Source organism: Carassius carassius, chromosome 39, assembly GCF_963082965.1.
Source record: "Carassius carassius chromosome 39, fCarCar2.1, whole genome shotgun sequence".
Lineage (NCBI taxonomy): Eukaryota > Metazoa > Chordata > Actinopteri > Cypriniformes > Cyprinidae > Carassius > Carassius carassius.
In genome coordinates this window covers 9,620,214-9,646,570 of record NC_081793.1, presented here as the reverse complement: position 1 = coordinate 9,646,570, position 26,357 = coordinate 9,620,214, and the positions used below count along the sequence as shown (strand labels likewise).

General features: G+C 37.2%; 1 protein-coding gene across 2 annotated transcripts in view; it reads right to left on the bottom strand.

Moving 5' to 3' along the window:
• Positions 1-6,819: 6,819 nt before the first annotated feature.
• LOC132121358 (transforming growth factor beta-1-induced transcript 1 protein-like) overlaps positions 6,820-26,357 on the bottom strand; it is a 120,999-nt gene continuing 101,461 nt past the window's right edge. For both annotated transcript variants that reach the window (XM_059530673.1, XM_059530674.1), the window contains 2 exons: positions 22,378-22,526; positions 6,820-7,892 (listed from right to left, as the gene is read on the bottom strand). In XM_059530673.1, the coding sequence (XP_059386656.1) occupies positions 7,626-7,892; positions 22,378-22,526 (416 nt within the window). In that variant the 3' untranslated portion in view covers positions 6,820-7,625. The remainder of the gene's footprint in view (positions 7,893-22,377; positions 22,527-26,357) is intronic.

The following is a 26,357-nucleotide window of genomic DNA, read 5'->3' as shown; positions in this document are numbered from 1 at the left end:
GGTCCGGTCACCTCTTCTCGTTGTACAGCGATTTTTGCCACACTTTTTCCTTCCCAAAGACTTCCCACTGAGGTGCCGTGATACAGCACTCTGGGAACAGCCTATTCGTTCAGAAATTTCTTTCTGTGTTTTACCCTCTCGCTTGAGGGTGTCAATGATGGCCTTCTGGACAGCAGTCAGGTCGGCAGTCTTACCCATGATTGCGGTTTTGAGTAATGAACCAGACTGGGAGTTTTTAAAAGCCTCAGGAATCTTTTGCAGGTGTTTAGAGTTAATTAGTTGATTCAGATGATTAGGTTAATAGCTCGTTTAGAGAACCTTTTCATGATGTGCTAATTTTTTGAGATAGGAATTTTGGGTTTTCATGAGCTGTATACCAAAATCATCAGTATTAAAACAATAAAAGAGCTGAAATATTTCAGTTGGTGTGCAATGAATCTAAAATATATGAAAGTTTAATTTTTATCATTACATTATGGAAAATAATGAACTTTATCACAATATGCTAATTTTTTGAGAAGGACCTGTATACATATTTAAAACTTTATAAATGGTCAACTTTAGCTTCCGCTAACTGTCGAACATGCATTCACAAAATGTATTTATTGGACTTCTTTTGGACTAATGAAAAATAACACCCATTAATTTCCATAATAAAGCTTAGAATAGTCATTTCTGGGTTACTTTAAATGGGGATAACCATCTGAGAGAGCCTTCTGCTATGAGCACTACAATGCTGATCAATATCATTCTTGGTTTGTTGGAGCAGGGTTAGCACTGAACTACACAGATAAGTAGATCTGTAAAAATATGATTACTCAAACATTCTTTTTGGCTATGTAGTCCCAGGCAGTATAGTTGATTGGCCCAGTGGAAAAGTTTCACTAAAAAGATAAGGTAATTAGTGTTGAGCTCAATCATGTCATTGCATTTAGAATCCAATTAAACACATAAGTTCACACAAGTTAATAACAAGGTGGCATAGTATCTTTAGGGTCCTATGTATATATATATACAGTCTACCACTTAATTCGTTAATTTGTAAAGAATTTTATTTTTTGGGGGGAATATTTTACAGTAATGACAATCAATCACGCATTCCATTTTAATATTTTGGTTGTTTGGTAAGTGATACAGCAAAATCACAATGTATAGCTTTACAAAAACAAGAAAACAAGAATTCAAACTGAAAGCTGGAATAGACTATATGTAAAATAAAAAAATGTAAAAATATAAAAATGCTGTGACATCAAGCTGAAGTATAAAGTCAATTTGTTAATAATAATGAAAAAATAACATAAATGGTTGATATATTCTAATGAATAAGTGCATGACAGTATAACACTGATTTAAGAGTTTCCAGTGACATATAATTGTGAACTGAAATATTTCAGGTCTTTTATTGTTTTAATACTGATGATTTTGGCATACAGCTCATGAAAACCCAAAATGCCTGTCTAAAAAAATTAGCATATTTCATCCGTCCAATAAAAGAAAAGTGTTTTTAATACAAAAAAAGTCAACCTTCAAATAATTATGTTCAGTTATGCACTCAATACTTGGTCGGGAATCCTTTTGCAGAAATGACTGCTTCAATGTGGCGTGGCATGGAGGCAATCAGCCTGTGGCACTGCTGAGGTGTTATGGAGGCCCAGGATGCTTCGATAGGGGCCTTAAGCTCATCCAGAGTGTTGGGTCTTGCGTCTCTCAACTTTCTCTTCACAATATCCCACAGATTCTCTATGGGGTTCAGGTCAGGAGAGTTGGCAGGCCAATTGAGCACAGTAATACCATGGTCAGTAAACCATTTACCAGTGGTTTTGGCACTGTGAGCAGGTGCCAGGTCGTGCTGAAAAATGAAATCTTCATCTCCATAAAGCTTTTCAGCAGATGGAAGCATGAAGTGCTCCAAAATCTCCTGATAACTAGCTGCATTGACCCTGCCCTTGATAAAACACAGTGGACCAACACCAACAGCTGACATGGCACCCCACACCATCACTGACTGTGGGTACTTGACACTGGACTTCAGGCATTTTGGCATTTTCTTCTCCCCAGTCTTCCTCCAGACTCTGGCACCTTGATTTCAGAATGACATGCAAAATTTGCTTTCATCCGAAAAAAGTACTTTGGACCACTGAGCAACAGTCCAGTGCTGCTTCTCTGTAGCCCATTTCCTGCACACGCCTGTGCACGGTGGCTCTGGATGTTTCTACTCCAGTCTCAGTCCACTGCTTCCGCAGGTCCCCCAAGGTCTGGAATCGGTCCTTCTCCACAATCTTCCTCAGGGTCCGGTCACCTCTTCTCGTTGTACAGCGATTTTTGCCACACTTTTTCCTTCCCACAGACTTCCCACTGAGGTGCCGTGATACAGCACTCTGGGAACAGCCTATTCGTTCAGAAATTTCTTTCTGTGTTTTACCCTCTCGCTTGAGGGTGTCAATGATGGCCTTCTGGACAGCAGTCAGGTCGGCAGTCTTACCCATGATTGCGGTTTTGAGTAATGAACCAGACTGGGAGTTTTTAAAAGCCTCAGGAATCTTTTGCAGGTGTTTAGAGTTAATTAGTTGATTCAGATGATTAGGTTAATAGCTCGTTTAGAGAACCTTTTCATGATGTGCTAATTTTTTGAGATAGGAATTTTGGGTTTTCATGAGCTGTATACCAAAATCATCAGTATTAAAACAATAAAAGAGCTGAAATATTTCAGTTGGTGTGCAATGAATCTAAAATATATGAAAGTTTAATTTTTATCATTACATTATGGAAAATAATGAACTTTATCACAATATGCTAATTTTTTGAGAAGGACCTGTATACATATTTAAAACTTTATAAATGGTCAACTTTAGCTTCCGCTAACTGTCGAACATGCATTCACAAAATGTATTTATTGGACTTCTTTTGGACTAATGAAAAATAACACCCATTAATTTCCATAATAAAGCTTAGAATAGTCATTTCTGGGTTACTTTAAATGGGGATAACCATCTGAGAGAGCCTTCTGCTATGAGCACTACAATGCTGATCAATATCATTCTTGGTTTGTTGGAGCAGGGTTAGCACTGAACTACACAGATAAGTAGATCTGTAAAAATATGATTACTCAAACATTCTTTTTGGCTATGTAGTCCCAGGCAGTATAGTTGATTGGCCCAGTGGAAAAGTTTCACTAAAAAGATAAGGTAATTAGTGTTGAGCTCAATCATGTCATTGCATTTAGAATCCAAATAAACACATAAGTTCACACAAGTTAATAACAAGGTGGCATAGTATCTTTAGGGTCCTATGTATATATATATATATATATATATATATATATATATATATATATATATATATATATATATATATATATATATATATATACATACATACAGTCTACCACTTAATTCGTTAATTTGTAAAGAATTTTATTTTTTGGGGGGAATATTTTACAGTAATGACAATCAATCACGCATTCCATTTTAATATTTTGGTTGTTTGGTAAGTGATACAGCAAAATCACAATGTATAGCTTTACAAAAACAAGAAAACAAGAATTCAAACTGAAAGCTGGAATAGACTATATGTAAAATAAAAAAATGTAAAAATATAAAAATGCTGTGACATCAAGCTGAAGTATAAAGTCAATTTGTTAATAATAATGAAAAAATAACATAAATGGTTGATATATTCTAATGAATAAGTGCATGACAGTATAACACTGATTTAAGAGTTTCCAGTGACATATAATTGTGTGTATATAATTAATTACTTTTTCGGCACAGTTTATTTTTATCACAATGTCTTAATTTTTCTTTTTCAATTACACTGTACACATTTATTTTTATTAAATAATGTTTTCCCAATGATTCTGTATATATGTACATTTTATTTATTTATTTTTTACAATATATAGAGCAAGGGTGTCAAACTCGATTCCTGGAGGGGCGGAGCTCTGCAGAGTTTTATTTAGGGTTGAATCTAAACTATGCAGGACTCCCACCCTCCAGGAATTTGGTTTGACACCCCTGATATACAATATATCATAAATGCTGCCATCCGGTGGTTTTCTAAAGAACAGCTTTCAAAACAACCTTACAATATGCATTGCGTGAACAAGAAAGTGGTATTCACAGGTCAAGTACAAGTTACCTGCAGAAGAACATTGTTTTGCTTTGGTTTTTATGAATATGAACCATGTGATAGTCTTATCAGTGAGAATAACACTAGTGATATCAAAACTTTCAGAATAAATAATAAAACCCATTCATAAGAGATATTTTTGGATGTCTTTTAAGCTTTCATTCTGCTGTTATTTTGACTTGTTGAAAACAATTGTTTTAAAATAACATAACAAAAGTATAGCAATGCTGACATAACAACATTTATTAATATTGCATAAGGTTAAATGGTTAACACTATTATAACTGCTCTAAGCTATTTATAGGCAAATTTAGAGATTTTAAAGGCCTGTAGTGTGAAGCAGTCATAAACTGCGAAGATTTAAGTTTGGGTATGTAATTTTGCACTCTGCTCAAAAGTTAAAGGTGCTGTAAGCGATGCCGGGAGTCGTAACTTCTTGTTGACGTTCAAATTGTTGTCAAACAAAACGGAGGCTAGCTAGACCCTCCCTCCTCCTCATCCGTGCAGTAACCCCCCAACCCCCACCCCCAAATCTTTCTTGTCGGTTATTGGCTGGAACAGTTTGTTATGTTTTGTGGCGCCGGTGAGCCCAGTTTGTTTTTCTTGTTGTTTGACAAGCAGCTAGCGGATAGTGAGGAGATGTTTGCTGGATGTGACAAAAAAAATTTTGGCCTAAAAAATGTGTGACATCACTTAGAGCACCTTTAAATATGATAGGTAAAAATCTTGAAGTTACAAAGTAATATATAAAGAAAAAAAATATTATAAAACCTATATTTTGTAGGTCTTTTCTGATACACATTTTATATTTCAAATTACTTTCCTTTTTTCCTTTCCTTCATATTTCAAATTGCTTTCCTTTTACGCCTTTAACATATAAGAGCATTACGCTTTGATTTGCTAATCTTGGAGGCTCCTCTAAAGGGACGGGGCTTTCAAAGTGATAGAATATAATAATAACCCTTCAAATTGGTTATTGAAATTATTTTGTTGCCCACCCTAATTTCAAAACCTCCTAACAACGAACAGTATGGTGTGTAATGTAATGCACCAGAGCAACAAGAGGAATACCAAAAATGTATATGGTATTCTTGATGAACAAGTGGCCTTATAAACAATAACTAATTATATATATATATATATATATATATATATATATATATATATATATATATATATATATACATACATACATACATACATATACATACATACATACAGTATTGTTCAAAATAATAGCAGTACAATGTGACTAACCAGAATAATCCAGGTTTTTACTACAGCCGTTGACTGTACAAACTCAAAACTATTTTGTACAAACGTTTTTGTTTCTAGGATTTAGCAATCCTGTAAAACACTAAACTAATATTTTTAAAACTGCTTCACATCTGTATGGCATGGAGTCCACTATTCCACTCGTTTCTTTAACAACATTCCACAATTCATTTACATTTCTTGGTTTTGCTTCAGAAACAGCATTTTTGATATCACCCCACAAGTTCTCGATTGGATTAAGGTCTGGGGATTGGGCTGGCCACTCCATAAAATTAATTATGTTGGTTTGGAACCAATGCTCATTTATTAGTGTGTTTGGGGTCATTGTCTTGTTGAAACAACCATTTCAAGGGGATGTCCTCTTCAGCATAAGGCAACATGACCTCTTCAAGTATTTTGATGTATGCAAACTGATCAATGATCCCTGGTATGCGATAAATAGGCCCAACACCATAGTAGGAGAAACATGCCCATAGCATGATGCTTGCACCACCATGCTTCACTGTCTTCACTGTGTACTGTGGCTTGAATTCAGAGTTTGGGGGTCGTCTCACAAACTGTCTGTGGCCCTTGGACCCAAAAACAACAATTTTACTCTCATCAGTCCACAAAATGTTCCTCCATTTCTCTTTAGGCCAGTTGATGTGTTCTTTGGTAAATTGTAACCTCTTCTGCACATGAGGTTTTTTTTTAACAGAGGGACTTTGCGGGGGATTCTTGAAAAAAGATTAGCTTCACACAGACGTCTTCTAACTCTCACAGTACTTACTCGTAACTCCTGACTGTCTTTGATCATCCCGGAGCTGATCATTGGCTAAACCTTTGCCATTCTGGTTATTCTTCGATCCATTTGGACGGTTGTCTTCAAATTTCTTCCACGTCTTTCTGGTTTTGCTCTACATTTTAAGGCATTGGAGATAATTTTAGTTGAACAGCCTATAATTTTTTGCATCTCTTTATAGGTTTTCCCCTCTCCAATCAACTTTTTAATCAAAGTACGCTGTTCTTCTGAACAATGTCTTGAACGACCCATTTCCCTCAGGCTTTCAAATGCATGTTCAACAATTGCTGGCTTCATCCTTAAATATGGGCCACCTAATTCACACATTTTTTCACAAAATTGATGACCTCAGTGATTGAATGTCACACTGCTATTTTTTTGAACACACCCCTTTAACTAATTGCCCAATTGCACAGCCTTACGAGCGTGCATCTTATGAATGCTGGGTCTTGTTCGTTTTCTGAGAATCTACTGCACCTACTGGTAACTTGTTTACCATGTAGCAATAAAGAACATACTAAAAACCTGGATTATTCTGGTTAGTCACATGGTTACTGGTTAGTTAGTACTGCTATTATTTTCAACAATACTGTATATATATAAACATGCAGAGTTGTTTTATATTTAGATTTATATCTTATTTAGATTTATAATATTTATATATACCTATATTTATGCAAAGTTGTTGTATTGATAACTACAATTATTATTAAACTTAATATAATATGGATAAAGTATGGTTTGATTTTTGTGGTCCAGGGGTTTCAAACTATTTCTAGACCCTCGCCAGTACTGCACATTTTGGTTGTCTCTCTTGTTTAACCCAGATAAATAAGTCATCAGCTGATGAATAGGCAAATCCATGACCTGAGCTTGTTGGTATGATTGATAGGGCTCAGACTTTCCCTCTAAAATCTGTATTAATTCATTAATCACTGTTATTTACCAGTGATATATTTATCAATGCTTCTCAAACCTGTCCTGGGGACCCCCAACCCTTGCACATTTTGGACAGGACAGGACAGGTTTGAAAAGCAATTGGAAAACAGGCCAAAAATATGCAATGGACTCACCCCTTATAATTACCAGGTTTGACTACCCCTATCTTTTTTTTTTTTTATCTTAAAGCTACTCAAATGCTCCTCAATACCCCTGTCATAATATCAGCTGCAAGAACACATGCAGCCTGAACTCTGAAGCTGCATCTGGCAAAAAGGTTGCAGCACAGAAATGTACGAACATTACCACTACTTGGGTTGAGTGATCCTGCATAGTGCACCTTTAAGATTAAGAAGTTTTAAGAATAGTTATATCTGTTAATGAGAAGGATATGTCCACATACAGTACATCTGGCCAATGTATATTTGGCAACAATTTTTTTTTTTCATGAAAATCTAGATGGCAGTTGAGTAATCTGCTTTATCATCTTTCCTCACTCTCCTCAGCCAAAGAGTTTGATGAAGCAGGGGTGGCAGTATGGTTTGTTGTCCTGCTCTTTGAAGCACCCTTTGCTGAGGGGTTTCAGGCAGAAGTGGCACACCAGATGCTGTGGATGAAACTTGGCACCCATTGCAGTGACACAGCGCCCCAGGATGGGTTGCTGGCATGCCTGGCATACACTTCCTCTGGATTGGTGGTAGTGAGCTTCACACAAGGGTTGTCCCTCATGCTCAAAGAAACTCCCGTTCACAAATGGGCTATAGCATTCCTGCAGAAAATAATGAACATTAAACGCTGGGTTAAGTTACAAACCATGAGAGACCAAGAAATTAGATATTTTCTTGTTTAGCACTGTAAAGCTGCTTTGAAAAAATCTGTATGGCATTAAGTGCTACATAAATAAAGGTGAATTAACTTTGAATTTTAAACATCTAAAATATTTTTTACCACAGAAGAGATTTGTGTAATCTGAAAAGGAATCTAAGATTCTTTGAATGTGAAAAAGCTTGCATTTGTAATATGTTTTGTAGCATGAAAACAGCTAAACAAATTAAATAGTTCTATTAAGGCCCTGATATACTTCAAATAAAATCAAAGAACGAACTGATATGATGTCATTTTGAACAAAATCAGGCTCAAACAATGTTCATCTTGAGTTTGTTTTGGCAATTCAAAACAGCTGACCAAAGCAAACTTTCTGGGGGAGTTCGTTTCGGCTCCTAAACACCTTTGAGTTTCTATTGGTCCCTGGTGGTTACGCAATCGGTGGATGTGTTCTGAAACTCCAGCTTCTTTGACGTGCAATTTATTATTTTTTTCGGTTCATTTCTCATTCAACGGAGGTCAGGCAAGAGAGAACAATATCTCCGGCCTAGTCACTAGCAACATGAATTCACTGTAGTGTTGCACAGATACAGTACAGACCAAAAGTTTGGACACACCTTCTCATTCAAAGAGTTTTCTTTATTTTCATGACTATGAAAATTGTAGAGTCACACTGAAGGCATCAAGGGCTATTTGACCAAGAAGGAGAGTGATGGGGTGCTGCGCCAGATGACCTGGCCTCCACAGTCACCGGACCTGAACCCAATCGAGATGGTTTAGCGGTGAGCTGGACAGCAGACAAAAGGCAAAAGGGCCAACAAGTGCTAAGCATCTCTCGGGGAACTCCTTCAAGACTGTTGGAAGACCATTTCAGGTGACTACCTCTTGAAGCTCATCAAGAGAAAGCCAAGAGTGTGCAAAGCAGTAATCAAAGCAAAAGGTGCATGGCTACTTTGAAGAACTTAGAATATGACATATTTTCAGTTGTTTCACACTTTTTTGTTATGTATATAATTCCACATGTGTAAATTCATAGTTTTGATGCCTTCAGTTTGAATATACAATTTTCATAGTCATGAAAATAAAGAAAACTCTTTGAATGAGAAGGTGTGTCCAAACTTTTGGTCTGTACTGTATATCTGCACCTGTACGATCACTCGCAGAGAGACTTTAAATATTCAGAGAAAGCATTAATTCCTAGAAAGAAATGGCAACATAGCTTGGTGTCGACGACCCGGAGTTATGCAAAAAGCGATGCAGAGAAACATCCAAGACACGTTTTCCAAAGCCATGAAAAGAATGATTGGAAAGAGTAAAGATATAGGTTAGGAAGTACCACATACATGTTTCAAATAAATGTTACACCATACTGCTGTTGCTGTTGTTCTTTTAATAAGCAAATTTAAAGGGTATACAATAAATGAAATGCCAAATGAACATACAATAATAAACCTTCACATCATGCTAAAGTTTTACAGACTGAGACATTCACACTTCCCATAAAGGACTGATTATGGTTCTTTTGTATTGCAAACATAATACTTGACTCTGAACTGCTGCTAAACATTATTCTATTGTCTATTATATTCTGACCATTGGTGCACGTCTCACACCTAATTGCCTACACTTCATTTTATCGTTGTGTTTAGGGGATACACACGAGCGTCATGAGTCATGTTTACATTAATCTACACCCCGCCTCCAGCAGCATGGGGCTGTCGGAATGTTCGGAAACAGTATACCATCGCTCAGCCTTTTCAAACTTCTTTTTCCCCCTAAACGAAGAACGAAAACTAACTTTGTTTGAAGTATACCGGGGCCTTTAGTATGGTTCACTAAAAATGGCTGCACTTTTCATTGAAATGCAGGTAAACAAAAACCTTTGCATGCAAAGCTTCAAAAAGATTACAATCAATAAATATAGCTGCAAGCAGCAATTACGGGGCCAAGCTCTCTAGCGGCAAAATTAGGAGTTAAACATGGCATGGAGCATCAGACCAAATGCAACAATGAGTAATAAAAGCAATTTTAGGATGATTGTAAATGAAATGGCAAAAAAAAAAAAAAAAAAACATCAATTCAACCTCTAATAATATGATTTAATGTCTATTCACTTTTGACCAACAGGTGGCGCTGTAATCAAATCATCTGTGGTGTGTTCTGTGTGAGGTGACAATGGCACACACAAAGTTTGTTGTCATTATGTCAAAGCTTCGTAAAGATATAGCCTCAGACTCATTTTGGCACTATGTCTAAAATTTGTAATGTGCTTTACGAAAACGGTTTTGTCAATCGACAGGAAAACCATAACTTTTTGTCAGCACAGTCTGACTCGATTTTGGTGAAAATGGAACCAACAGTTGAGGAGTTAGAAAAAGTAGGTTTTTAACATAAATCAAAATGGCGGACAGGGATTTCAGGTTTCCTACAAAAATATTGTTATGTTTGTTGTCGGCATGACCCAAATAATATTTTAAGTTTCATTACAATAGCCTAATGCAATCAAAAGTTATTAGCATTTTTGGAAAAGGTTAATCAATGATTAATTACTCTTGACCAATAGGTGGCCCTGTTACCAAATTGATGTGCCATGGTCAGTGTGAGGTGACAATGCCACATACAAAGTTTGGTGCAAATATGCCATCTTTACAGCAAATTCGTTCATGCGCTAAACAAAAATTGTTTTGTATATCGGCATGAAATCCATAACTTTTTGCCAGCTTGGTCTGAAGATGTTCCGAGCCAAATTTGGTGAAAATTGGACGAACGATCTAGGAGGAGTTTGAAAAAGTAGGTTTTCAACATGAATCAAAATGGCGGACAGGAAGTTTAGTCAATCGTGGCAGAATTGGTATTGATGTTGTCGGCATGATGCAAGGAATCTATCAACATCAGTCTGATTACAATAGGTTAATGTAAGCAAAAGTTATTACCATTTTTCCTAATTTCATCATAACTTTTGACCACAAGGTGGCGCTGCCACAAAACATTTTTAGGACAATCAGGGCATGAAGCCAAACATTTTTGTAATTATTTTGTAACGATATGCTAATGCGTTCGAAAAATACAGCAACCCTTCTACTGTCCTGCAGCCAACAACTACAGCAGCTGAAGTAAGCACAAAGATACTTCTACTTGCAACACTGGCCTGCACATCCTAGTATTTCAATCCTGTTACTTTTAACCCCCTTTTTTCTTTTCAGTGTCCTCCAGCTCACGTAGCAGACATTAGCATAAGGCAACCTCTGCTAGCAGTGCAAGCTACATGGGTTCTTCAAGACAACACACACCCCAGCCGCTTCCCACGACCCACAGCTACAGCAGCTGAAGCAAACGTGAAGCCGCCTCCATTCGTAAACACGCCCACAACTCTTCCGCTCCCTCATGTTACTAACCATTTTTTACGAAATGACTGGCAACATGGGAACTATTTTCTCTAATACATTAGAAGCTGTTGCCCCCATTAAATTGAAAAAGGTTAGAGAAAAATGTACTGTGCCATGGTATAACAGTAATACTCACTCTCTCAAGAAAGTAACTAGTAGTCTTGACGCAAGTGGAGAAAAACTAACTTGGAAGTTTTTAGAATTGCATGGAAAAACAGTATGTCCAGCTATAGACAGGCTTTAAAAACTGCTAGGGCAGAGCATAAACACAAACTCATGGAAAATAACCAAAACAATCCAAGGTTTTTATTTAGCACAATGGCTAAATTAACAAATTACCAGACGCCACCGAATTAAAATATTCCATCAACGTTTAATAGTAATGACTTTATGAATTTCTTCACTGATAAAATAGATAACATTAGAAATACAATAGCGAATGTAGATTCATCCAGCGTCTAACACTTCAGTTTCACCCATCACACCCAAAGATAAACTGCAGTGCTTTACAAATATATGACAAGAAGAGCTAAATAAACTTATCACCGTATCTAAACCAACAACATGTTTATTAGATCCTGTACCCACTAAATTACTGAAAGAGTTGTTACCTGTAGCCGAAGAACCGCTTCTCAATATCATTAACTCATCGTTATCTTTAGGTCACGCCCCAAAACGATTTAAGCAGGCCCCACCATAGCACAGAAACTGCACTTGTCAAAATGACAAATTACCTGCTTCTTGCTTCAGATCAAGGCTGCATCTCATTTCTAGTTTTACTTGATCTTAGTGCTGCGTTCGGCACCATAGATCATGACATACTCATAGATCGATTACAAAACTATACAGGTATTCAAGGGCAGGCTCTAAGATGGTTTAGGTCCTACCTGTCCGATCGCTACCATTTTGTTTATTTAAATGGGGAGTCATCTCATTTATCACCAGTAAAATATGGAGTGCCACAAGGATCCGTCCTAGGTCCCCTTCTATTTTCAATATACATGTTGCTCCTTGGTAATATTATTAGAAAATACGGGATTAGTTTCCACTGTTATGCTGATGATACTCAGCTATATATCTCAACGAGACCAGATTCAACTTCTAAATTATCTAAGCTAACAGAGAGTGTTAAAAATTTAAAAGATTGGATGAGCAATAACTTTCTCCGATTAAATTCGGATAAGACAGAGATATTAATTATTGGACCAAAAAACACCACACAGAATCTTGTAGATTACTTTTTTCAACTAGACGGATGTACTGTTACTTCCTCTACAGTCAAAAATCTGGGTGTTATATTAGACAGCAACTTGTCTTTTGAAAATCATATTTCCCATGTTACAAAAACTGCATTCTTCCATCTTAGAAACATTGCCAAGCTACGAAACATGTTATCTGTTTCTGTTGCAGAAAAGCTAGTTCATGCATTCATGACCTCTAGACTGGACTATTGTAATGGACTTGTAGGTGGTTGTCCTGCATCTTCAATAAACAAACTACAGGTAGTCCAAAATGCAGCAGCTAGAGTCCTTACCAGGTCAAGAAAATATGATCATATTACCCCAATTTTACAGTCTCTGCACTGGCTACCTATTAAGTTCCGTATCAGTTACAAATTATCATTACTTACCTATAAAGCCCTAAATGGTTTAGCTCCTGCATACCTAACTAGCCTTCTACCACGTTACAATCCATCACGCTCCCTAAGGTCACAAAACGCTGGACTTTTGGTAGTTCCTAGGATAGCAAAGTCCAGTAAAGGAGGTAGAGCTTTTTCACATTTGGCTCCCAAACTCTCGAATAGCCTTCTTGATAATGTTCGGGGTTCAGACACACTCTCTTAAAATCTAGATTCTGTTTAAATCTAGATTAAAAATGCATCTCTTTCGCCAAGCATTTGAATAATCTATCTTAAATTGTGAGTGTAGTTGAATCTGATCAAATGCACATTCTTATTCTTTAGCTTGGGTTAAACTAATTAATTTTACTTTGTTGGATCAGCAGCTATGCTAATGATGTCTCTATGTATTTGTTTCTGTGTTTTGCCATGGATGTAACTAGGATTTACACAAGCTCCGGTCTGGATCCAGAACACCTGAGAAGAGATGATGCTGACCCTCAGAGGACCTCAGATGATGCTAACCCTGAATCAACAAACATAACTAACAATATTACTACAAGTGTGACTGCATCATATAATAACTATTAATTATTAATAATATTAATAATGTTCATCGTCTGGCTGACTACGTCTTGTATACATTTTTCTAAAAATCCTGTCATACGTGCACAAACTGACAGTCACCACTTATAAGCTACTACTAAATATTGTAGAAACATAATTTTCTGTAAAGTTGCTTTGTAACGATTTGTATTGTAAAAAGTGCTATACAAATAAACTTGAATTTAATTGAATAGATCTCTCCTCCTCCTCTCATGCTCCCCTTTACTTCTCTATGTTCCGCCACACCCTAACCATCCTTCCGAACACCCCAGTGTCTGCTCCTGCATGAGCCTTTTCTGTATCTCCCCACTGCCGCAGCAGTGTCTGTTCCCGCAGGAGCCTTTTCTGTATCTCCCCACTGCCACAGCAGTGTCTGCTCCCCCAGGAGCCTTTTCTGTATCTCCCCACTGCCAGAGCAGTGTCTGCTCCCGCAGGAGCCTTTTCTGTATCTCCCCACTGCCACAGCAGTGTCTGCTCCCGCAAGAGCCTTTTCTGTATCTCCCTACTGCCGCAGCAGTGCCTGCACCCGCAGGGGCCCTTTCTGTCTTTCCCTACTGCCGCAGCAGTAGCCACTCCCACAGGAGCCTCCAAAAAAAAAAAAAACTCAGATTCTCTCAGAAATTTCTAGATGTCATGTTTTTATTGGCTTTTTCGGTTTTCTGAGATGCTCAGAAATTGTAATAACCCCTAAATTCAACCCCAAACTCCACCTGACAATCTCTGATTCATCTATACTTGATAGCAAAACTATCGCTTACTTCATTAATTAAAGTAAGATGGACCAAGAAAGGAAAGGCCACTACATGTAAAATTTTTAATGTCCATTCTCCAATTCAGCCGCAGCTCCCTTTGGACAGTAGTAAGTAGACAGCAGTAACAGCAGCAGTCCCTCCATCAGTCGCTTACTCGGCATCGGACGGGGCTCCCCTACCGGTGCAGCAGACCCACGGCTCCCTTCGGTCGCAGGGTGAACCCCCCCGTCTGAGTTATGTTTGGTCGCAGTCAGAGCCCTCCATCAGACTCATCAAACCATGCCTTGCATTTAGTCACAAGGGGGACTCGCCCTTTCAGTGCAGCAGAGCCGCAGCTTCCTTCGGACGCAGCAAGAGTCCATCCACCAGTCGTGTTCCATTTAGCGTCAATCAGGGCTCTCCCCTCCGGTGCAGCACTCCCGATGTAACAGAGCCGCGGGCCCCCTTCGGACACTGGGAGACCATATGACGGGGCTCTCCCTTCCGTTGCAGCAGAGCCGCAGCTCCCTTCGGATACAGCAAGAGTCCCTCATTTTTGACATCCGGCATCGTGCTCCTCTCATAGCGGCATGTAGCGCTCGCCAGTAAGACGTTGCGAGCTGCAGCTATCGTCGAACTCTGCACGGGCCCTCCCGATCGCTCTGTGCTTTTCTCTCTTCTCAGCATGCATATTTTGGGGGGCAACTAAATTTAGCTCTCTGGCTGCTGTCCTATGCCTTTAAGCTTCTTTTGGGGAGTTCTTTAGGTTCAGGCTATGCTCTGGGCCCGGACCCCTCCCCCAGGACAGCACCCCAAAATATGCTTACTATTTGCTTTCAGATTAGATGTATGGGTGAACTCGTGAAATAAGGTTTTATTAACAAAGTTTGGGAGGAGCACGATCAGATAATCATCCAATTTGGCACAGGTGCATCTCGTTTAGCTAACCATCTTAACTAGCACAACAAGTGTATATATATCCAGCCTTCCTACCTCCTGTCCTATGACAGTTTTTCGGCATCCCTCCTCCACCCCCACTCCTCATTCTAATCTATTTTATCCCAAATTAGTGATAGGGAGAGTTCTTTGGGTTCGGGATATGCTCCGGGCCCGGACCCCTCCCTCAGGACAGCATGCCAAAATATGCTTACTATTCACTTTCAGATTAGATGTAAGGATGAACTCGTGAAAAGCAGTGTGTGGAGCTAATGGAAGAATGTAAGAAACTCAGAGATAAATGTAACGATCTTGAGTCTCACTCCAGACGTAATAATATCCAGCTGGTAGGTGTTGCAGAGAAGGAAGAAAACGGCAGACCCTCCGAATGTATTGCGGGGTTACTTCCAAAACTGCTGGGAGCAGAAAATATCACCAAACTATCGTGATCGACCGGGAACACAGGACGCTGCGTAAACCGAGAGACAATCTTCAAAGAGCGTTTGTCATCAGGATACATCATTATCAAACGAAAGAGTTAATAATGAAGCTGGCCAGAGAGAAATCTCTTGAGTATAAAGGGAATAGGGTGCACATTTTCCCAGATCTGTTGGTGGATGTGTTGAGGCAGAGATATCGCTTTAGCGAAATAAAGAAGAAATGCAAGAATCTTGGCATCAAGTAGGGCTTTCGGTTCCCATTTACACTTATCATCACCGCAAAGGAATGCGAGACCAAAACTTTTGACACACCAGAGGATGCTGAAGCCTACTTGAAGAAAGTCATTCAGAACTGGCCTGTGGACTAAGTGAAGCGAACTTGGCATTTTAAGGCAGACTTAAACTATTTTAAATAAATTATTTAAGGGTCAAAGTAACAAAGGACAATTAAGAGACTTATTGCTTTGTTTTATTACAACAGAGGAGGATGGCTTTTTTTCCCTTCTTTTTCTTTTCTGGGATACGGAAGATTACGTTACATCGGTGTCAGTCACATACTCATTTAGTTTTTTTTTTGGAGTACAATCTGTATGACTTGTACTTATATAACATCTATGAAAGAGGGCAGGGGTGAGGTTTTGTTTCTGACACTTATAGTAGAACATATTGCGATTATTAATGTTTCCATGTTTATGTAAAGCAAAAAAATAAAATAATACAACTTTATAATATAACATTATAACATTCTCAAAAATCATTAGAAAATGTATTTAAAATGTATTCATAGAAAGTTAATTTCAAATATGAGATATTGTATAGGCTTCAGCCTAATGCATAAAAAAAGAGGGCTTTCATTTCGATTTACAGTCTAATGCACGTTTTTGAATGAAAAATCCTGACCTTGGCCGTTGGTCTTCTGTACAATGCTGGACGTTTATGACACTTTAGTCACTTCACAATTTACTCTGAATCAAGCCATTACAAATAAATAAATAAATAAATCCTTGAACAAAATAAGATGTGAGAAATCATGAATAATAGGATAAAACTGCGCCATGAAAAACTATAAATCATCCAAAAAGTAGGATATTAACATGGAATGTTTAGATTACATTTAAGGTATGCATTAGCTATGCCATAAAAATGAAAGCGATTGAAAAGTTGTCTTATTGTTGAGTGTTATAAGATAGGCCTTGTTCTAGCACATATGTTGGTACTATAGTCACATTAATGTCACAAATTATGAAAGACTTGAAACTTAAATGTAATAATTTGCTGATTTTCAGCAGGTCACACATGGGCCTACTCATTCGTTATCTAGCCTTTTTTTATCAGATTGTATTCCCATATACAGAGCCCATGACAAGCCGAAAATTATGTCCATGAATTAAGAAATGTAGCACTTTTTATTGTTCCTTTGTATTAATTAAAACATGTTTAAAAAATAATTAATCTATTAAAAAATAAATAGATTAAATAATAAATTAAAAAAATAATACCGATAATAGTACAGTTTTGAATACAGACTTTGGCCGTGTGAGAGACTGGGGGAATCTGTAATATTAAAAAAAATGAATTAGAAAACACAATACAGCTTAACAATTTTTAAATTTAATTAGAAAACAACCCTTGATTCAAACATTCATTGCTACACACAGAAATCAGGTACAGCCCTGCACGGACCTCAAACCTAAGCCCTGTAGCTGGTCCAGCAGGTGATCACTGGCAGTCCAGTTCATAATGAAAATAGATATATTAGGCCTAAAAGATCAACATTTGAACACTATTATAAACACACAAGAATTATCTGCATGATGACACTGTTAATTATTGCAAAGTTATTGCAAAATTATTTATTAATCCATAATTCAGTGGCAGAAGGGAGTCAGTGATTTCAACGACAGGTTCAAATCCCGGATTATGGTGTCGTTTTTTTTATATATATATAAATAATTAAATAATACAGAAAACTGTTTCAGTTATTAAAATAGTTAAGTTTTGTATGTAATAGCAAAGTGATTATGTTTTGTTTAGTTTTTTATTAAGAAAAATGTTTGGAACATTTTTTGTTCGTTAAATATATGTTTTAAGGGTTTTTTAAGTAACGACCATGCTGTTATGCTGTCACCATGCTGCAATATGGTGACATGCCAATCAGCTAATCAACTCAAAACACCCGCAAAGGTTTCCTGAGCCTCCAAAATAGTCTCTCAGTTTGGTTCACTAGGCTACAAAATCAAGGGGAAGACTGCTGATCTGACAGTTGTCCAGAAGACAATCATTGACACCCTTCACAAGGAGGGTATGCCACAAACATTCATTGCCAAAGAAGCTGGCTGTTCACAGAGTGTTGTATCCAAGCATGTTAACAGAAAGTTGAGTGGAAGTGTCACAGTATCTGGTCTGTGTTTCCCTGGGTGTCCACTAGTGGTCTCACTTCCCCATAGTCACCCCACTGCAGGCACTATAGTCGTGGCCAAAAGTTTTGAGAATTACATAAATATTGGAAATTGGAAAAGTTTTTATAATAGCAATTTGCATATACTCCAGAATGTTATGAAGAGTGATCAGATGAATTGCATAGTCCTTCTTTGCCATGAAAATGAACTTAATCCCAAAAATACCTTTCCACTGCATTTCATTGCTGTCATTAAAGGACCTGCTGAGATCATTTCAGTAATCGTCTTGTTAACTCAGGTGAGAATGTTGACGAGCACAAGGCTGGAGATCATTATGTCAGGCTGATTGGGTTAGAATGGCAGACTTGACATGTTAAAAGGAGGGTGATGCTTGAAATCATTGTTCTTCCATTGTTAACCATGGCCACATTTCTCACAAGCCTTTGTCCCATTCATCACTGTTAATTGCACTCAACTGTCTCCAGCTTCATCATTTGCACCTGTCTATTTAAACCGTCTATTTAAAGTCTGTTTCTATCTGTTTCATGGAGCCATTGTTTTCTGTCACCCGGTTTTCTCGTGTTCCCTTGTGTTTTCTTGTTTCTTGTTTTAGGACTGCCTTCCCTGTTATTGACCTCTAGCCTGTTTTGGATTTTGTTATTGGATTACCCCATTAAACACTGCACTGTTAGCAATTGATGTAATTTTACAATACATTTTATAACAATACACTGTATTCATGGTTTTTATTGTAAATGCAAATGCATGATGGGAAATTGAAGGACAGTCCTGTAATATTATTGTAACTACACTGTAGAAGCATTGTTTTACAGACACCACAAAGCATTGTGGGATAGCATTAAAACTGGTACTTTCATATTCTTTCTAACATAAAAAGTCCAGTTTCCATATTAGTATAATGTTATTTTAAGGTTAGTAAAATGTTCCTGCAACATTCTCTCAGTCATTCAAACACCTGCAGTGAACAAGCAAGAAAGAAAGAGAAATAAGAACACAAACTACAACTTTCTTCAGCCACAACTCCGCAAACAGCATTACCAGCTTCACTTATAGTAATACTAACCAGAATGATTTTATTTCTGTCATGCATCTACAGAAGTTCTTATTGAGAATTCACAGAGGTTAAGATGTTGATGTCTTATTGAAAATGTTTTTTTTTAGATCACCTTCATAGAGATCAGGGTTTGCTTCAGTTTTGCTCTTGACCCTCAACTTTTGCTGCAATACTTTTTTCTGCAGCAGTTGCAGTTGTTTTCAGAAAACATTTCTGCATATATAAAGCAGATCAGCAAGTCTGTTTTAATAGCAACCGGGTGCACTAAAATGGTTTAAGTGAACCAACTGATATAAAAATAAGTAATTTGAAACACTGTTGTGGCACCACATACGTAATGCACACAGACTGCATACGCACTGCAGACGGAGTATGTGAGAAACAGTATGTGTCTTGTCAAAGTTTCCATTGGGAAGTTTCTTAAAAAAAAAAAAAAAATTCCCTGAAACAAACCCGGCGGCTTCAGCTGCATCCATGTTAACACATCACGTTTGATGTGGTAATTTCATAGTAGGCATACACACAGGTTCGAAGACTCGTTCTCGCCACCTACAGTGCAAATAGACCCAGCTCTCAACCCAACTTTGAGAATAAATTAACGGCGATATTTTTTTTAATCGCCCGATAAAAGTTTCCCGTTAACGCAGCATGTTAACACCGATAACGGCCCACCACTAATATATATATATATATATATATATATATATATATATATATATATATATATATATATATATATATATATATATATATATATATAATGGTTAGAGAGTTGGACTCCCAATCGAAAGGTTGTGAGTTCGAGTCCCGGGCCGGCAGGAATTGTGGGTGGGGGGAGTGCATGTAAAGTTCTCTCTCCACCTTCAATACCACGACTTAGGTGTCCTTGAGCAAGGCATCGAACCCCCAACTGCTCCCCGGGCGCCGCAGCATAAATGGCTGCCCACTGCTCCGGGTGTGTGCTCACAGTGTGTGTGTGTGTATTCACTGCTCTGTGTGTGTGCATTTCGGATGGGTTAAATGCAGAGCACAAATTCTGAGTATGGGTCACCATACTTGGCTGAATGTCACTTCACTTACACTCACTTACACACTTCACTTACTTCACTTATATATATATATATATATATATATATATATATATATATATATATATTCTTTTTTTTTTGACAAGTAATTCTCTTCTTTTCATTACTTTTAATTTGTTGTAAGAAATCAAATACACTGCTGGACAATAATCAATCATTTGTAATCAATATTTTTTCCTGATGAAAATTTTATGATTGTTTTATATAGTACATTTAATTAGCAATTATTTAAATTTTCTGCATAGAATAAGGTGGAAAATATACTTTATAGTTTCTGTACTGTAATACATTATGTCAATTAGCACTGTGTCATTCATAAATTGTATATATTTATTGTGGGGGTATTTTCCTTATTGTTTCATCGGTTCATTCTGTTTTTTTATGAGCTTAATTTTAGCTGCAGATAAAGCCTGGCATGTCTTTGAGAGCGAGATCACTTCTCTTTCAGTGTGAAAACTTCTTTATCTCATTTTCACTGAGAGAAAATGCGCCCGTTGTCTGTTTGCTGCGTCAGAGACGAACGGAGCATGGGTGCAATCCTGTGACAGTCTCGGGCGTTAATAGTGGAGCGTGTGAGGGACAAATGCGAGGCATGAACACTGGTCAAGGTCTCTATTAAATTGTGCTTGTAGTAATTTAATGTGTATATATTTTGAAAGCAATGAAACGTTATAGCAATCACGATTCATTCGATTCTAAGCTTTTTAAATCGATTACTGTCCGGGATCGGCGATTCACGATTCAAAAAATCATGTTTCAAGATTGATGCATATGCATTGTCAGGGTTTGTAATCAATACATCGAGAAAACGAGTGAATCTTTACACCCCTAGAGGTAGAGCATTTTTGCATTTGGCTACCAAATGCTGTAATAGCCTTACTGATAACGTTAGGGGTTCAGAAAAACTCTCTCTGTTTAAATCTAATTGAAGACACATCTCTTTGGCCAAGCATTCAAATAATGCATCTTATAATCTTGGATTGCAGTCAAATATGATCAAATGCGCATTATCATTCTTAAGCTTGGGTTAAACAACTTAATTTTACTTGGTTGGAACAGCAGCTATACTAATTATGTTTCTGTTTTTGCCATGGGATATAACTAGGATTAACACAAGCTTCCGTCTGGATCCAGAACACCGAAGAAGAGATTAAGCCAACCCCTCAGAGGACCTAAGATGATGCCAACCCTGAAACAACATAAAGAACTACCAAATTTTGCTTTAAGTTAGACTGCATCATAATAATTGTATACAAATAAAATTGGATTTAATTGAACTGAATTGAAAGATGAGGCATTCTAGCCGGGAAAGAGAAAATATGTCTTCTGGAATGATACTTTGGAGAGAATGCTGAGATTGTTACACACAGAAGACACAGTGAGGTAATGAGTGGAAGATCAGATGGGCAAGCTCCTCCTTAAAAATAGTTTAGGAGCTCCATTTCATTGAGTCAGATGTTGATTTACTAATTCCACTGACAAAGTTTATTCAGTCAAGGATTTATTAGATTGACCTGGTTCATAAGTATCAATTGTTTATGAATCTGACTGCGTTGGTCATGCCGTACATTTTTAATTCAATAAAAAAGAAACAACTCAGTAGAGTCATTTATTCATGAACTGGACTATGGTGGTCAAGTTGTTTGTTTTTGTGTGCAGCTAGTGAGGACAAAACAGTAGAAATATTTTTTTTCTTAATTTTGTTTCAAGCTTACTATCAGTGGGCATTATGTATGTTCAAAAATCTAATCTGCTCTGGGCATCAATCATCCACTGATTCAAGCAAGAGCCATTAGTTTTAAACGATTTTTACTAGATTTTAGGTAGGTTTCAACAAGATTTTAACGAAGCTGATTCATAAATGTCAAATATATATATTTTTTACCTGTATTTAATAGCTTAAATGTTCATTAAAAAAAAATGTTTTTGAATATTTTTTTGGTTAATAAGTTTATAATAAACCCACCATAAGAAATACTTACTAAAGTAAAAAGCACTAGCCCTGGTCTTCCTAAAGAAGTTTGAGTGACCTATAAAATGTTATGTTGTACACTACTGCAGAATGTGGCCTTGACAGTAAAATCACAACTCTTCATATGTGGTATAACACAATCAAATACATTGTACCTCAGAATCCAGCAACTACTTACCCTACAAACAAAGCATTGAGGATGCCACAGAGCACTTAGAGCTGAGATGTAATTCTCCATGATGGGCTGGGAACAACCCTGACAACGAGAGGCAAAGAGGGCCAGAAAACACTTCTGGCAGTACTGCTTGCCATCACGGTCATGAAAACCTGAGGAGAAGAAGCATACAGTAATCTGTCATCTTTGAGACCTACAATCATTAGGCACTAAGACACTTCCTAATAATAATTAAAAAAATAAAATAAAAACTCAAGAAACCTGGCGCTATTATTACTTGTATAATAAATAGCTTGGACTAATTTATGAGGCAATGAAGATGAGCCAATAATGCAATAATGGAAAACACTATCTTAGTAAGTCAGTTTGTTCAGAAAGTACATTAAATGGTTAAAAAAATGTTCTAGATGTCTATTCACAGTCAACCAATTTCAGCAAAAAATGTCATTAGCTCTATTCGGATGGTAATTGTTTCTCAAGTAGACATAAGTAAAAATAGACTTACATGGCAACTCAGTGATAAAACCCATATGTTTATGTATCATTTGTTTATGTTTATGTATCATCAGATGGCAATTTAGCAAAAGTATTTTGGCAAAGCCAGCATCAAACTACGATTAACAGTTAACCGTGAAATGTACTGAACACATGAATAAATTAGCACTGACATGCATGACTGGGAAGTTTGCTAAACATAAACTGAATACATTTTTCTCTGACATCAGGATCCTTCAGCAGCATACACAAAAATATTGTTTTTCCACAGCCAGGAACGGCACATCATCTATCTGGCATCGCAATTTTATTGTAAATAACTACTCCTTCAGACCCACTCTCTGCACATTGACTGAACACCTGTGAGCGTGACAATGATGCGTAGTTGTCTTGTGCTGCTGGAGGTGGTCATATGCAAATGATGAGGGTTATTAGATGAGGGTTATTACACAGATGCTTTTTTACTGATGATAAGGACATTTAAGTTATGAAACTTGCAGGATGTATTAAGCATACAGAGACCTCTTCTATGTCAAAAGATCAAGGAAAATTTTATTTTCTCAAGTCATGACCCCTTTTAAATCTCCTGTTTAAAATAGGAAAATAGACGTGCTATAGTTTAAATGTTTTTCTGTCTTGCATTTTCTCTACCACAATATGATGGATGTCATAAAATTTTTTGAGATTAGCAGAAATAAATAAATGCAACCTCTTATTTACATAAGGTAAACGTAAAGCTGCTTGGTTTAAAATTTGATGTATGTAATTGTAGACCTATATAATACATATTTTAAACTATATTGCATACCTGCTTCTGCCATAATAATGCTTTTAAAATGCTTTTCTTCTCTTTCTTCTTTTTTTTTCTTAAACAGCTTCCACTTGCTGTGGTGGAGCAGTTACCATATTGTGTTTGGCAGTTGTCAAAAAGGATATAAACAATGAATTTTGAATCGATTTCTTCTTGTAAACTCAGAGAAGTTGATTTGGAGGGCAATAAAATTACCACACAAATCTGGTGTTTGTCAAAAATCAGTAGGTAATTCGGTAAGGAATTTTATACAGTTGGGTCTCCATGAGAAACAATTACCATCCAAACCATTGAGCCCCTTTCCAAAAATTCTAAATCCAATGTGTTCCTGATGTCTGTTCTTCTGATCTACACTACCTGCTTTTTTTTTGTTTGTTTTTAACCAAGAAAAAGTAAAATGAGTCAACAAGTTTAGAAAATGTGGGGTCATTATGTTACTCCTAACATCAAATCTCTGCATCATTTGTTAAGAACTGGAGCACGCTTGGTCAGCCCTTCAGGGACAGTTTCACAGTGAAAATTGTCCTCTTCCCCCTAAAGGCTCTCTTTAGGGGGAGGGGAGCCAGGCGAATACACTCTGTAGCTCAGGACCTTCTTGAAATGTAATTGGAATCACAGGTGGATCTGGTATCAGGAGATATCCTGAACGTCATGGCCTACACCATCGCCAGACTGTGTCTGGATTGGTCAGTGGAGAAACAGGAAATAGATAACCAGTAACAGGCCTCCTGCAAGCCTTCCATTTCTCCCAGAGCTCCACAAAGTAGTGTTGAAATCCTGAGAGAAACCATTTTCTGCCTATGTTTTCCACCCCTTAGATCCAATTGTTCTAATGTAAAGAGGTTGGAGGAACATGGGTGCACATGTTCCGGATTGCTCCGGATGGAAGAATCAGGGATTTTCCTTAGATGTCAGTTATAATCATCAAAATTAAAAGAAATAAACATTTGAAATATATCAGTCTGTGTAATGAATGAATATAATATACAAGTTTAACATTTTGAATGGAATTAGTGAAATAAATCAACTTTTTGATGATATTCTAATTATATGACCAGCACATGTATGTGTTATTATGTTTTTTTATGATTAAACCCAAGTAATAATAACAACCAAAAACATGTTGTTAAAAAGGTTATTCAGGACAATATGGTTCTAAACAGAACTGTGTAAAAAGGACCATCTTTTTTTAGAGTATATGTCACCACAATATTCAGAAGATAGTCAACACAAATGCACAAATTTACATTTAATATTTGTTAATTTAGCTTATTACGTTAAACCGAGCAGCACAAAAAAAGATGTGCCTGATCCTGAGCGTTGAGTGACTGGCACCAGTTAAGTAACTAGTCTAGCTAACTAGTTGTAAGTAAGGTGTGGTAATACCCTTGATAGTTAAACAGCATACAAACTTATCAATGAGGTCAATGGTGTTACCTATGCTAGAGAACTAGCTAGCAAGGAAAGGAGTGTGGAATCACCTTGTGAAACAACCCACCAGAAACAACCATGAGAAGACAACTAAATAAAGAAAAAATGCCAGCTGGGAAGTCACCTGGACAAACAAGCGCACTGTTGTAGGTCTGTGGGAACCCTGGGACTATTTCGAAAAAACGGCTACAGGGAAGGAACAAAGATGTGGTAAGGCTAATTGTTGTCAAACATCTGGCATCAATCGGCACATGGAACTCAAGAACACTTTAGAAAAATGGAAGCCTTGAATTACTTGTCAACCAACAATTGAAGAAGTGTTTCAGATGAGACATTAGTGGTCTATCTGAGGTATGCAGAACGAAACAAGGCATAGTAGAACATGCTGGACATAAGCTCTTGTACTCAGGTGAAGAAAAGATGTATTGAGGAGGTGTAGGTCTTCTTCACTGGTCAGGATTATAGCATCATTATTATCCAAGCACATCCAAGTAGCAAATACTACCCATAGCGAAAACGCTGTGTATGACTAGGTGCTGCTGAGTGGTTTGGGGTGCTGTTGAGTGGTTTGTGATTGTAGCTCCATGTTTGGCTTTTCTGTTGAATCTTACTATCACTCTCTGTTGTTTAAAGTAATAAAATCGAACTTAATTCCCACCATATTTCTGATATTATCTATCAAACTAATCTGATTAATTTGATTGTTTGCCTTTATTCTAAAACCGCACGTGCAGAGCATGTGCAGCGCACAGTGTTGGGGAGTAACTAGTTACATGTAACGGCGTTACGTAATTTAATTACAAAATAAATGTAACAGTAATCAGTTACAGTAACTAAGAAAAAATGAGTAATTAAATTACAGTTACTTATGAAAATTGTAACGATTACAAAGAGGATTACATTTGAATATTTACAAACATCCACATACAGCTTATTTCTTTCCCAAATTGCACTAAGACATATGGCCCATAATCTCCGAGACGCGGAAAACACATTCGTAGAATCCAGTCATAAAAATGGAATTCAGCCTATAACGCGGACGCAATATGCCACATTTTGGACGAATAAATCAAAAGTAGGTCAGTACACTTGAATCAAAACCCGATATGGACTGATGTCTGTGAATATTAAGCTGCAAAAAGACTGAATATGAATCCTGCACGTTCTGCGTGTCTGTGGAAATCAGGCGCTGACTGGACATCGGGAGAACCGGGACTATTCCCGGTGGCCTGGCAGACGATTTGGA